The 14,901-nt window shown below is 42.0% G+C and overlaps 1 protein-coding gene across 4 annotated transcripts in view; it reads right to left on the bottom strand.

Moving 5' to 3' along the window:
• Positions 1-14,175, bottom strand: part of SLC66A2 (solute carrier family 66 member 2) — an 81,035-nt gene extending 66,860 nt beyond the window's left edge. For all 4 annotated transcript variants that reach the window (XR_013340485.1, XM_021553399.2, XM_021553397.2 and 1 more), the window contains exons 1-3: positions 14,132-14,175; positions 13,416-13,772; positions 4,373-4,506 (exon numbers count right to left, since the gene is read on the bottom strand). Coding sequence is in view for 3 of the 4 variants with exons in the window: in XM_021553399.2 (XP_021409074.1) it covers positions 4,373-4,506; positions 13,416-13,618 (337 nt within the window). In the remaining variant the exon portion in view is untranslated. The remainder of the gene's footprint in view (positions 1-4,372; positions 4,507-13,415; positions 13,773-14,131) is intronic.
• Between the last annotated feature and the right edge of the window lie 726 nt (positions 14,176-14,901).

Here is a 14,901-nt window from a genome sequence, read left to right as displayed (position 1 = left end):
CTTTCCCCATCTTCTTCTAACATCTCAGGTCCCAGGCCATCTCTTTTCTCTTTCAGAAAAAGGAGTAATATTTCACAGAGCTTTAATTGTCCAAGAAGGAGTTAAAAGTCTCAGACTCCCAAGACGTCTGAAATCCCTGCCCAGAACTCCAACTCCCATGGCTGGGCACCTTCTCCCCTCCTCTCTTTTCTCCTCTGCTGGTGTACTGACGGCACAGTTCTCTGTCTCTTTCACTCTCTCTCTCTCTCTCTGAGGGGGGGGAACAAAGACATCTCAGATTTTCCCCACCCTTCCATCCAGGAGCTGGCTCAGTTCCAGTCCCTTCACACCCTGGCCTACCTCTCCCAGGCCGCATGGCTTTCCCTCCCTCACCCAGCCTGTGACTGGGCATGGGAGGTCTGCAAGGCGCTCTGACTGGAACCAAAGAGAAAATTCCCCTGGGAGTTCTCTGCTTTTAACGCCCTGTGTTCTCAGAGGTGTGTCCAGCCTTCAGTGGTCACTCCAAGTGCCAATAGCCAAACCTGACCACTGATTGGTTTGACCCCAACTTCCTGAGAAAACTCACTTCCATGTCAAACCATGACACATGATCAGAGAAAACAACCTGTGACCTCAGCAGCATTGGGTGTGTGGATATATATGTATTAAGAGCTGAGACAGTAGTTGCCTTGCCTCTGGTGGAAAATGCTATTCAAAAATACTGTCACAAAGCCCAACATCAAGGAGAGAACAGACCTCATCCATGCTGCATGCTAAACCTCTTTCACTCTAACCTTCCTCTGCCAGTTGAAAACCCTATATTACACAAGAGAGTTTTTTAGTGCCAAAACCAAAGTTCTTCAAAGGATTAGAGTGCTATAATAAGATACAGGTTACAAAGGAGATTAAATCAACCAGCAAAACTGGATGGATGGCAAGAGAAAATAATCTTAATGTAAAAAACAAAGGAGCCCATGTTCTACTTGTGGAGTTTGGGCTGCAAAAGTACAGAGATGTCCAAGAGTCTCCTTTCAACAAATATTGTCCACTGGTTTTCAGTATAGTTCATACATTCAAGAGACTCCAGATCTGTTACAGCACCTTGGGCATTACTAGAATCTTTGTTGGGAGAGGGGTGGGAGAGTGTGTCTCTCTCTATGAATATGAACAAACTGCTCTGGCCCACCCACATTCCCAAAAGTAACCAGATGTTTTCAGCTGTCTGTACCTGTGACAATCTTGATTCAACCACCTCTTGGTTTTTGAGTAAAGACATAGTATATACACATTTTGTATTTCAATATTCAGCTCTTTAGCATGGTAGCACCATCATGCCTCAAAATATTACAATACTTTGAACAAAATTAACAAGAAAATTAACAAGAAGCCTGGCCCTCTCTGTACTGAGTCAACAACAAAGCATACATATGGCACCACAGATACAACTTTAAATCTTGGGAACGAATATGGAAAACTATTGTTATCCCAACAATGGTACCAGGAGATCTGCATTAGAGTACTTAAAATGCAGTGAGGTGAAATACAAGATAAAAGATAAGAAGCTATTGTTCATGCCTGATGATTTCACCTGAAGACTGCACATAGTTTTCAAAGCATTCTTATGCAGGGGAGAGAACTGTCCCATCACTGGAGGTTTTTAAATCAAATTGGGATATTTGTTAGTTTTGGGTGCTGGCTTTCTCCTGCCTGAATTGTTAAAAATAGACTATACAGTTCAAGTTTAAAAAACAAATAATATAACAGTTGAATATATGAACAGCATTTGCTCCATTTTCAATTGGTATGTGCTGAAGGATAAAGTCTGTATCCAAAACAAAAAAATCAAAGAAGGCAGCAACAGTCCAAGATGGGTTGCACCACTTTCAACTTCATTTTGCAATACTAAGAGGGAGTGGGGGAAAACCCCATAATTGAGAAGTAACTCTGAGAACAGGAAAAAATTTAAGAAAATTCACATAATCTTTTTAAGTTCCCTATGCATAGAGTCTAAAAAAAAATCAAACATTACTAGAAAACCGAGGGAGACTGCATTTCTCATGCTATTATAGTTATCTTACAAATGAAACTACAAGCAAATTGACTGAATGTCTGTATATGTTCTGAATAGTTATTGACATTTTGGGTATTCTAAGCCAGTAACACCAGAAAACAGGATAAAGAATACAGAACAAGTTTGTCAGGATTTGAAGAGATTGCTTCTTAACGCTTCAAGATAGGAAGCAGATTCTTTCAGAACTAGTTATTACTTAAGGGACCTAATTTGTGAGAAAAATATAAACAAAAGGAAAAAAGACAATTCCCACATAAATGAAAACACACTGCTAAACATATACTTATGCCACTTGGAAGAAATACCATATTTAACAATAATATATGGAAACAGCAAACTCGCTTCCACTGAAATCTTCTGTTCTTTCTAAATATTTTGGATTATTTTGCCAAAACATTCAAAGGGAGGATAGGAAAGAAAAACATTTGTAATGAAGACCAGCCATGTGAGAAATAATAACTATATTATCATACAGAAATGCTGTATCTTCCCTCAAGATTCTGCAAGGTGAGCCAAAAACAATGACTTCAAACCTTGCTCTTCACAGCCCCAGTAAGGTATAAGGAAAGAAAGTAAGTACACAGACTTATCACCTTGCCTAGATCACCATAAAGCTTTAGAGATAAGATTAAGTGTACGATTAGAAACACAGCTCTAACTCCTACTTAAACTGTGCTTGAAACTGTCCAACTTGAAAGGAGCTTTGCATGCATCTGAATGTTTATTCTGAGCCATCATACAGTTGTCCTTACTAAAAATCAATCCCATGTAAGAAAAATATTCCAACTACTCTCAGTGTTTGTGGGAGGATGAATGCCTTTCAACGAAAACAAATAATTAAGGACCACAAGTAGGCAAAAATTAATCTCTCTAAGCAAATTCCATATGACAAACTGAGTTTTAGAAAAAAGGTTTATATAATACAATGCAACCTTAAAGAGTTTCTATCATCTGTCAAGGGAAGGACTGATTACCCTTTAGGAGACTGTATGTCTTTCAGAGAGAATTGCTTAAAGAGCACTATATATTAAACAGAAGAGCCTCCCTTTTCTGTCCAAAGGTTACTGAAGGAGCCTGTGTGTGTGTAAATGTGCACAAGAACAATTTCCTCTCAGAAAGGGCAAACAGAGAAACCTCTCCGTCACTCCACAAGATGCTAGCACAAAGAGAAGAGGAGGAAAAAAGCATATGTACTCCTCCCAAATGCTTCCTGGATTTTACCTGCTGCTAAATCTTGCTGAAAGCAGTTTAAGTTGTTCATCCTGCCAGACTGAAAAGCCCTACGAACACGGCAGGTTGTGTTTGGAAGCTGGATTGCAGATCCTCTTCCACATGAATTCACTTACCTGAAGAATTCTCACTACACTCGCTACACTCCACAATGAGAGGGAATGGAAGTAGCTTCCTTAGCTATTAGATAAATTACCCTAACTGCACAGTCAGGAGCTGCTGCCTTCTAATGATGGCTGTGGATATCTGGAATTGGATCAGACCCTCAATTACTAGAGAGTGTGGAAAAGAACAGATGGAGAGAATAAATTATACATCCTTAATGACAAAACAACTGACAGAAAGCTGACAGTGTTAATTCTGTTCTTGCTGGTAATAAGCTGTTACATAAAATGTTGTAAGTCAAAGCCAACACAGAGAAACAAAATCTACCCATCTCACATTTCTAATCTGCAGGGAAAAAAACAATGACTTTGCACAAAGTCTGAATATTTTATTAAACAGAAAATAATAGCCTGGCCCAACTGAAATTATCAAAATTAACCACAATTAAAAAATATGAGAAAATTCCCATAAATCCCAACTAATGCCAAAGGAAATGGAACACAAATTAAAAAAAAAAAATAGTTTTGCAACCATGGTAAGAAGCACCTGGTTTCTTGATGGTCAATAACTAAAGTAAATAGAAAATTATCTACAAAAGCAAATGTTTGCAATTACAACATTTAGATAATAGTGTAATATCATAACTAAGAACTTCATAAAAAGTACAGCTGAAGAAAATAACTTCTTACTCCAGCCAAGATATTTTTAAAAATCCAGGCTAGCACAATAACATAACAACCAGCTCTATATTCAGAATGTGGTGTGAAATATTAGGGAGAACTCCAAGTTCTAGACTGAACCAAGACCTGTCTGAAATAAAATTTCAGCTGTACATTTTTATCTTGAAAATAAGCAGTTTCAAAAAAAAAGTTCAAAAAGTGCTACACTGGGGAGACTGGACTGCAACACAGAACTTTTGTACTGAAAGTAGAGCACACCATATTTTCAGAGATATTTCTCCTAAAAAAGCCAATTCCCATCACTAACCTGCAAAAGAGCGGCGTTTCACGTTCAGCTCATTGGACACTCGAATTTCAGTGCACAGTTTCAGCATCAGTAACATTGTAATGATCATGATAATGCTCTGCCACAAAAGAGGGGATTCAAAACGCCTTCCAAACCTAAAAAAGGAAACGAAAGTATGTAAAACATTGAAGCACCTGGTAAATGAAATGCTAACAGTAACAGGTATGGAAGGCTTAGGAAGTCAGAGTCACCAGACAGACCTAGTTGCCCATAGAGGAGCTCAGAGCAGAACTATCTGAGAACCTTATTTCAGCATCCCAATGGACTGATCGTAGAGATGCTGAAGAGAGAAGCTTAAGTCTTTGCTTTAAAAGCCAGCAGCAAACCTATTGTTTTAAAAGGAGAATCACATCCATTAAGCAGTAAGTTGGTACAGAGAGACCAGAGAGATATACCACATTAACAGTAGTTATGTGTGCTCTCCACACACACACTCCAAATATATCACATGGACTTTGTGCAAAACGTTCCTTTCTCATTTTTCCATTTTTAAGTTAAGTCATAAAAACAACAGCACCTGCCCTATAAAGAAATAAATACACTAAGCCCAGTCTAGACATCTGAATGGAAAAGGTGTACAGAACACACTATTTATTTAATCAGTTTTTGCCTTATTTGGATAAAGACTGGGGGAAGTAAGGAAATACAGATGATGTGTCATGGGAGCTTCCGTGCACTTCCTTCACACAATAGAGAGGGTGAACCTGGATTGTGGCCAGTCCTGACTGAAGAGTTACTCTTAAGTGGTTGCACAAGTTCTGCTGTAGGAAAAGATCAGTGGAGATCAGTAATCCTCTTCCTACATCACTTGATGAAAGCTCAGCAATCCCCACCACACACTCAGTAAGTGCATAAAGGGTTAAGAGTGGAAGCTTATCATGGGCAGCCCTTGAAGCATATTGCAATTACAACAGGAAGGTGACACACACATCACAGTAAGCTGCTTCTCTGTGCTCAGTTCTGCCAGGTTTTATGCCTTGAAAACAGAGATGCTGAGGAAGGGATTTGGTTAGAACCTATTGTTGTGCTCCCCAGCTCCCTCACCTGCACCACAAGGTACACAGGCTTTTTATATTTCCTAACAGCACCAGTTACTAAGGTCAATCTTCAACCACATCATGCTGACCGAGTCCCAAGCCTCACAGGCATGGCAATTATTTCCATCTTCTTGACAGTTCCTGTTTTATAGCACCCAGGCAAAATGTAATGTTGTGCTTCGGCTACTTTTATGGCCAAGCTCCATGCTAGTAGAAACCAGCTAGGCTCACCATCATGCTGTCACACACTACTGTGTTTTCACTGCAGCCATTTCATCAGAGAGATTTTTTGTTATGAGTCAACTAACAAGGAACAGGACAGAGACTGGAAAGTCCTTGACTAGCTTCCTTGGAAATCATGTACAGAAGAGCCAAGGCACCCACATCAGTAAAAACAGTGAAGTGTTTCCTGTCTAATGGCATACAGCCAAGGAAAAGTACAACTCCTTGAGCCTTCATACTCCTGCCAGAGGGCCCACCAGTTAGTACTGCAGGAATGGTAGTTCTGTGACCTTTAGTCCCCCACTTCTACCCTCAATGGAGCCTTTACTGTAAAAAACTTGGAGGACACTGAGGAAGGAAATAAAGAACAGAGCTGATAAGCATAATCATAGGCAGCGTGTGCTCTGAATAAGGCTTTCACTGCACTAGTTTCAAAATGCAGGGGAAAAGAATAAAAGTTTGGTCTAGCCTATGCTCCAGGTTCATGATTCCAGAGCTCATTTAGCCTGTGTTGCTGACTGTGGCCAAGTTCCCCTCATCTAGAGGAATTCAGTACTATTATATGTGTCTCTTATTCAGGGATGAGAAAAAATATGGGAAAGACTTACTAAGAATTACAGACCAGTTAACTATAAACCAGATTTAGAAAAACCATCTCCAAGTACAAATGTATTTGCATGTAAAAATACAGTAATGCATTTAAGAGAGGCTGAACTAGAAGTACAAGATAGAAACTATTATGACAGTAAATCCAGCCACAGGTCACTGCAAGGTTAGCTTCTCCCTGCTGATGAGATTATTGGTCATTCAGTAATGGATGCCTCACAAAAGTACTGTCTGCTGTATAAATACCCACTCACTATAAACACAAATAAACATAGCCACCTGCTTCTCTGATCACAACAATTTGTCATGAGATTTGAATACTGCTACAGACCCTCTCCCCCAAAACACCAGGTGAGAAAAAAGAGTAAAGCAAAACTCACAACAAACAGAGTTAAAATGGAAATTTAAAAATTCTTATGGTAACTTCAAACAATGCAAACTACCTTCAGGGTTTTTCACAATAACAAAGGTTATACAACAAAACATACTTATATGAAATGTATCTCCCCAAACACCAAACCTCATAATGAGTCTTGGAGGCAACACAATCCACTAAACTAGATCACATATACAGGAAAACAAACAGCTGCTATGGAGACCAACAGGCAGAGCAAACTACACCACATGGATTACACCACACTACCTGAGCAGCAAGACTGAAGGGAATACCACTGTCAAGGACCACTCTTGGGTTCCTGAAGCTATGAAAGTAAAGCCAGAACACTCATTTTGCTCTGCATCATGGACAAACACCACTCCAAGCTACTTACCCTATTTTGCATTAATGTCAGGGCCTGCCAAAGCAACACTAATCCGGTTTAAGACTCCTCAGGCCAGGTTGAGCCAGGAGCCCTATGGGATGTAAGTCCTGCAGGGAGAGTGTGCCATTCCATGTTCTGTTTCCTTTCTGCCTCACAGACATCATTCCTGTCTCTGCGTAAGCAGGAGCCAGGAGAGGAGGCACATTAAGGTAATTAAAGCACCTTATGAGAAAAAAGTGAAAAGCCTTAGGATACTAGAACAGGCTTGTGGAAAAGATCAGCTTTGAAGTGCTGGGGGTGAGGGGTCACCACCGTTATTCTGCATTTTCATCCTGTAACTACAGTGTTGTGTAACAAAGTGAACAGTGACACTTGCAGTATTCAAAGAACTCAGAGTTCATATGTCAGACTACAAAGAGACAAAGTGCTTTTCCATTGTTTACTTCATTTGTAAAAACAAAATAACTCTTTTATTTCCTGTACTAATCAAATACACAAATAAAGAGGGGAGGGGGGGGGGGAGTGGCTTACATGCTATTAGTGTTTCCACAGCCTTCAAATGACTAATGCATGTTCAGGGTGATGAAGACAAGAGAAGTGCACATTAAAGCCAGAGCAGAGACTAACTAGTAATTGAGAAAACTACATAATTCCATTGGTACAATTCAATTCTGCAATAATCCTGCTATTCCAGTCCTGGGCCTACTCGAAATGGCAAATGCCAATTGTGAAAAAGAAGCCTAAGCTAGACCAAACATAAAAGGTTTGCTTTCCTAAGACATATTTGAAAAGAAATTGACTGATTTTGGTGCAGCCACATCACCATGTCCCTGACCACTCTTTCCTCCTACGCTCCTGGATGCAGTTCCAGCTTTCATCTCATGTCTGCTTTTCAGCTCTTTGGGAAGTTACAGATTCCAGCCAACAGGGAAAGCACACAGGATACACCACAAACTAGCAGGATTACAACAGATAGCCCAGGGTAGCAGCACAACAGCTGTCCTGAGAGTCATCCCACACAATTACAGAATTTAACCTGTAGGATTTAAGCAGGAAGAAGAAACAAACTAGTTTTGCAAGAGGATCTTTTGTACATCTCTTGACATGTAAACTTCCAAGACTTTATGCATCATCCCAAACTAAGCTCCTCACTTGGGCATACTTGGGCACAAAATTCTACTTTACTTTCTGCACAAAAAAGTAGCACACCTTATCCCTGCTCTGTGGTACTTATACAAAGAAGGAGGAATTGCATAACACTTTTGCTCTCAATATCCGAGCAAGATACCAGCAGGCCATATGTAAGGCAATCTTTCAAAGTTGTAGTCATTCCATCAGCTTGATTCATAGCATCATCCCACACATGGTAAAAACTGGCAAGATTCATTTTAGTAACAGAAGCCTTAAAGGCACAAGTTTCTCTGTCTTGCAGAAAGTCCTTCAGATTTCACTGCTTTGCCTTCCAAAGCCAGAGCAACACAAGACAAAAGGGACCTGATCCACAAGTAGCAATGCATATGTTCTAGCACAATAAATACCTAGGAATCTACCTCTGACAAGAGCAAGTTCACCATTTCTCTGTAAATTACTTCCAGCTCCATACTTGAGTCTCTAAACCTTTATTCTTAAACAGGGAGCTTATTCCATTGACTCTAACACAGAGAGCTCTGAGGTCTATTGATATTGCTGTTTTAAGAAGACTTTTTGTTTCATGTCAACTGATGTGGAATGGGTAGAGGGTTACCTTTGCTCAAAAATAACACAGTCCATAGTCTCCATCCTGTCCCTGGCTATCAGAACTTATTCCCACAGTTTGCCTTACATAACTATTTTGTGAGAATAACACCAAAACTGGATGGTTTTATTTTCTGTTTTTGCATTTCTGTGGCAGTGCTGTATGAGTTTTAGGACAAGGTCCCTTGGAATTGCAGCTCAAAACCTTTGGAAATAACATTGTCTTCTTGGAAAATATACAAACCCTATTATATCATGACATCCATTTTACAAAATGTAAAACTGAAAAAAAATCCCAAAAAACTTCTGAGGATAGCAGGCAACATAAATACTTTTGGCTGCTCTTAGTCAAGATATATATAAAAATGTCTACACCGATTTCTAAGAAATCTATATAGTTCCTTTTCCTCTAGCTATTTTTTCTCATTTTAATATTAGAAGAAACTGTAATTTATCTCTTTATAAGCTCTGTTTTTAAAAAGAAAGGGCAAAGAGAGACAGAGGGGGTAGAGATGGAAAACTCACAAGTAAGTTTTTCTGCATCCTCCACCCCCAACTGATTACACAACTCTCACCCGCCTTCTCATTCCTGTTCTCCACCATGACAATGCAAAGCTACTCAGTTGGCAGCCTGCAGGCCACATGAACCCAGATGTGTGCACCTTGGTCTAGTGCCACAGGGAACTCTGGAAGCCATCCCATAACTTTCAAACAGCCTGGGACACCTTAAACAGATAATTAATCACCTCAAAGCATCCCTTGAGCAAGAACACAGAGCTAACTCAAAAACGTATAATAAGATATGAGGCACAAGCAATCAAAAATGGTAATGAAGTGTTTAATTAAAAATGTAGAGGGAAGAAAATTGCTATCAGGGGGTTTTTTTGAGCAGGCCATACATTTTCATATGCACCAGAATTACAAAAGCCTGGAGCTCCGCACTGCCTCTCAATGCCTATCCACAGTGTAGACTTTCCCCAAGCTGACCAGTCCAGAGAAACAATGGCCTTAGGGGCTGGAGAAGACAGACAGGAGAAGCAGTACTGACAATGGCTGGACTAAACAAAGGGGCAGCTCATGCAGCCATAAATCATATCCAGTAGCTATACTGGCACCCCAAAATAATATTGCTTTGATGTGCTAGATAAAATTGTAGCAACAGATTACTACTAAAAATAAAGTTAAATTGGTATAAAATCTACTACAGCACAAAATCTGCTCTTCACACTGGTAAACAGAGACTTCCTTGTGTGATAAGCACAAACTGCCTACCTTTAAATTTATTTTTTTTAATAATCCTCTTTAAAAGGGCAAAAGTCTTAAATATGACCAAACTTCTAGTTTCTTTTTCTTAAACAAAAGCCATGCCATGCATGCATAAATAAAGTGAATTACACCCATTGCTATCCATATTCTGTCTTCACTCTTCCAGACCAATCCTTCCACACAAAGTTCTGGCACATTGCTGGAACACAGCCAGGCTAAACAGACATAACTGAAAGCATAAACAGCTCCTTAAAGACTACATTTTGAGACAGTATGTGAAAGAGAAGCATGAAAAATGGATACTGTGCTATTCTCATCACTAGTAAACTAAAAGTTCCTTGGGAACATTTTGAAATTAAGTGATTAGATTTAAGAATGACAAGGAAGAGAGGCATTGCAGAGTTCTCTTGACTTCAAAAGACAGCTTACCACTGAAGACAGTCTAATCAGAGAAACAATTGGTAAGAACAGGTAACTGGAAGCAGGATTGATCTGAGTAGTACTTTGTTCATTGGCTACTCTCACAGTGCAACCCACCAGATGAAACTCTATTAACCCATAAAGCATGCCTAGAAGATTAGGAAGCAAGTACTCTATTTGGATGGAAGATGAAAGGTCAAACTTAAACCACAACAAAACAAACCAAAAAAAGGATAATCTCTGCAATAACCAAGTACAGTTATAAGAACCTGTGGAATCCATCATTCCACAAAGAGAATGTGAGGGAATTGCCCCCATAGCGGAGGAGAAGGAAGTATATTAAAGCCATAAGGGAAAGGTGGGAGGACTGGGTCTGTTACAAGAAACACAAATACAGAAACACCAGCACTACCCAAGAGTAAAAATATAGAGGCATAAAAGGCATAAGAGGCAGGGACAGTCTGTCCTGAGCCGCAAATTCAATACATGAAATTTCAGGGAAAACCTGGAAGTAACAACAGAAACAAACTACAGAAATGTCTTTGAAGTTAAAAACAAAAAAGCAAAAAACAATAGAAACATCAGTCATCCTAGGAAATAATTAAGTCCTGAAAAGCATCACTACTAAAACTTCAAAGTTTTTAAGGCCTAACAATTTAAGTACTTCTTTTTGGATCAGGGTGGAGGGGAAATCCAGAAAAAATTACTTACTCTGGCTCAAATCACACACTAATAATAAGGGGTAATGAAGTGAAAACAAATTAAACCATAAGCTTTATGGCAGTAGAGTTTTCAGAAGAGAGACTTGGATTAATCTGGAAATCTAAAGGGAAGGAGATGTCAAGTGGTACTTCGGGAAAAAAATTATATACAGAACAAAATTACTCATAGGAACAATTCTGTCCTGGCACCAGAATGGATTAAATTAGTTAATAAATTTAAAACAAAATAAATTAAAAAAAATAAAAAATAAATAAAAATAAATAAAAATTTAAAAAATAAATAAAAAATAAAAAATAAATAAAAACTTTCTCATTTCCTCCAAAGAGGAATTAAAAGAATTCTGCTGTTTATGTCATTATCAAGAGCATTGTGTCCCAGATAATGCATCAGCTATAGGTGACATTAACCAAATAATGCAAAAATTGAATTACCAAGATGTTCTATGGGTGCGTTTTCACAATGTTCACAGGAATCACAGACTCTTGCTCTACAATCCTCCTTTAATCAACCAGAAACCAAAGGATAACATCCACCCTCAATGCCTTTTCACGACTTACTGGTGCTTATAACTAACTACCAGGGATGACAAATTTTTTTAGGCAGACAAGCAAAATATTCTCTCCCAGGAACACTGAATTATCATTATGCAAGTACTCTTTTGTCTTTTAGTTTAGCAGAACTAGAGAGAGACAATTAATTGCAAGTACAGACAGAAAGGTTTCTGCAGGCTCCTGCATGAATCCATTCCATACCAAGCTCCAAGGTGACCAGACCTTACACTGTGCTTAGACGCCTCAGGGGTGATACTATCATGTGGCCTAACTACTCATACATACTCCTATCAATATTCTTTCTCTTTTGACATATTTACAGATCTTTCAATATTGACATAAATTTTAACTTTATACTACTTGCAGTATTTATACTTTCACACATCTCTTAACTACATGTACTTAAAATCAATCCAAATTAAAAATCTTTCAGTTTTTTCCATAGTCTGAGTCTCACTTAACAAATGTACTCACCCAAGTTACCTAGAAACTGCCAGCATCTCCATTCAGGTGTAAGCCATTTATATATTTTGACTACCTCCACTAAAACCAAAAATTACACTATTTCTCTTTCTAACAATGTCAGCTCAGGCTCTTCACTTCTCCTCCTGCCAGTTCCTCTACTTCCTCCTGCTCTCTGTTTTCTCCATATACTTCTCCCCAACAAAACACAGTTCCAATTCAACAAGTAGCTCTGATCTAGTGATGACTACTGTTTGACTGCCAGCTTGTGGTGCCAAGAAAGGGTCTCCTGTTTTCCACTGCAGCACAGCTGTAACAGAACCTAAGAAACAATTATACAGAGTCAGAGGAGGTTTCTTTAAAAAGAAACTGGAAACCAACAAACTGATGCAGCCTATTACCCATCAGTTCTTTATGGATTAAAGAGTATTACTTTGTAGTCAAAACAAAATCACAGTATAACTATCCTTAGTTGCAGTTAATTGCTGAGACCATTACATCTTTGGTTTCCCAAGTATATTCTCAGTGGTGTAACATCTGTATAATAAAAAGTAATGAGCAAGATGTTTTTAACATTGATTCACAGGAATCTTATCGTAATAACATTTTCTTTGTCCAGCAGCACAAGACCAAAATATGGAAACAAACTTGCTCTTAAGTATTGAAAGTGGTGTTGAAAGCAAAAGAAATTTTCTTTTGAAAGGCAGCACATCATTTCCTTGCTTATCCAAGAATGAAAATTTTCATCTGTAGTTGTGCATGAAGATCTACAAGTGAACCCCCTCTGAAAGCCAGCTGGCATCCTGGGAAAATGCAAGAATATATGGCAAGTGTTCCAGTGACACTAATGCCAACTAGACACTAGAATAAGTGGGTGGTACTGAGGCTTCCACTCTGAAAATGGAGATAGAGGAGCATGAGAAATGCAAAATATAGTCAGCAAGAAAAAATACCTGACTTATCATAAACCTCTTTACCAACAGTTAAAAAGTTTCATCTTGGAAATCAGACTGCTGATAATCAGATCTGGCAAGGGAAACAGATCATGCTCTCCAACTCAGTTCATTCTACTTAATAGACTCACTCACTGATGGAAAGACAGCATTCTCTTCAAGAGAAGGGAAAACATACGTAAAAAATTATTTCCTCAAAGATTCCAACCAAAGCTTTACAACTGGCAAGCAGGAACCTTTAGAACTGAGCAGAAACACAGCCAACTTACCAAAAAAGTATGCGCAGAATGTTTGCGACCAGCAGCACCAGGCAGACGTAGGTGGAGAAGCCCTCCGCGTTCTGGGTGCGCCGAATGTCCCGGTACTGGGGGATGTAGGGCACGACGCCGCCGAACACCATGGCCCCCGCGGCACCCCAGGACACCAGCTGCTGCATGGGCACCAGCAGCCATTCCAGGCCGCCCGGCTCCATGCCGGGGGCGCGCGGGGAGGCGCTCGGGCGGAGGGATGCCCTCAGGCTAAGGGTGCCCCGCCGCAGCTCTCCGGCCGGCGCCGGCTCTAGCCACGGGCGGGCTCCTGGCCGGGATGCGGCACCATGACTGCGCCCTCTCCCGCGGGGTCCGGACCTGGGGAAAGGGACGGGGCGTGAGCCTGGCTCTGCCGAGGGCGGCTCCTGCCGCTGCCAGCCGGGCGCTGGCGAGCCCGGACCATCGCCCTGCCGCGGGCGGGCCGGGGGGTCGGGTCCGTGCCCGCCCCAGCCTCAGGCCCGGCCCCACGCCCAGCCCGGCGCTCCACAGGGTAAGCCCGGCCCCGGCACGGCAGCCGCGCCGTTCCATCGCCGAGAGCGACCGGGCAGGGCGCGGACACGCGGCTCCGCCGCCGGCCCCGCCCGGGCCCTGGCCCGCGTCTCCGAGGGGCTTCTCCGCCTCCCTCGCCCACCCGCGCTCTGCCCGCCCCGCGGACAGGCGGGCCGCCCGCCCCGCACCTGCTCCCCGAGCTCCGGCCGCCGCCGCCGCCTCCATCCCCCGGCGCCGCTCCGCGGGCGGGCAGCGGCGGCCGGGGCGGCCCGTGACGCACCGGGAGCGGCCCCACCTCCGCCAATGAGCGCCGGGGCCGCCCCTTCCTCCGGCGGAGAACGACAGCACCCCGCCCGGGCCCCTCCTACCGCGCTGCGCCCGCGGGCCGTACCGGGACTCGGCGGGCGGCCGCGGGATGCCGTGGGCGGCTCGGCTGCCCCGGGCGCACCTGGGCGCGTTCTCCTCCGCGGGCTTCGCTGAGCTACCGCCCCGGGTCCTGCTCCCCAGGAGTTAGGGAAAATCCCGTCGTGCCTCGTGGACGATGGGCAATGGCTTTAAACTGAAAGGAGTAGATTTAGATTAGATATTAGGAAGAAAGTCTTTACCTTGAGGGTGGTGAGGCACTGGAACAGGCTGCCCAGAGAAGCTGTGGTTGTTCCATCCCAGCGAGGCCAGGCTGGATGGGGCTCTGAGCAACCTGGCCTAATGAAAGGTGTCCATGGCAGCGAGGTTGGAACTAGATGGTCTTTAAAGTCCCCTCCAACCCAAACCATTCTGCGATTGTGTGATTTCTGTGGATCTCTGAATTGCAGAGGCTGGGGAGGGAAAGTGTGCATCCTCTACCCAAAGTAGGGCAGACCCAAAGTGACCAGGGAGCCTCTACTGCTGCTTGCACTGGGCCAGGAGTGGACAAGTGCTGCAAGTGCTGCACACAGGTGTTGTGTGGAGAATGACAGCA

This window comes from Lonchura striata, chromosome 1 (genome assembly GCF_046129695.1).
Source record: "Lonchura striata isolate bLonStr1 chromosome 1, bLonStr1.mat, whole genome shotgun sequence".
NCBI classification, from domain to species: Eukaryota; Metazoa; Chordata; class Aves; order Passeriformes; family Estrildidae; genus Lonchura; species Lonchura striata.
This window is presented reverse-complemented; position numbering and strand designations above follow the sequence as displayed.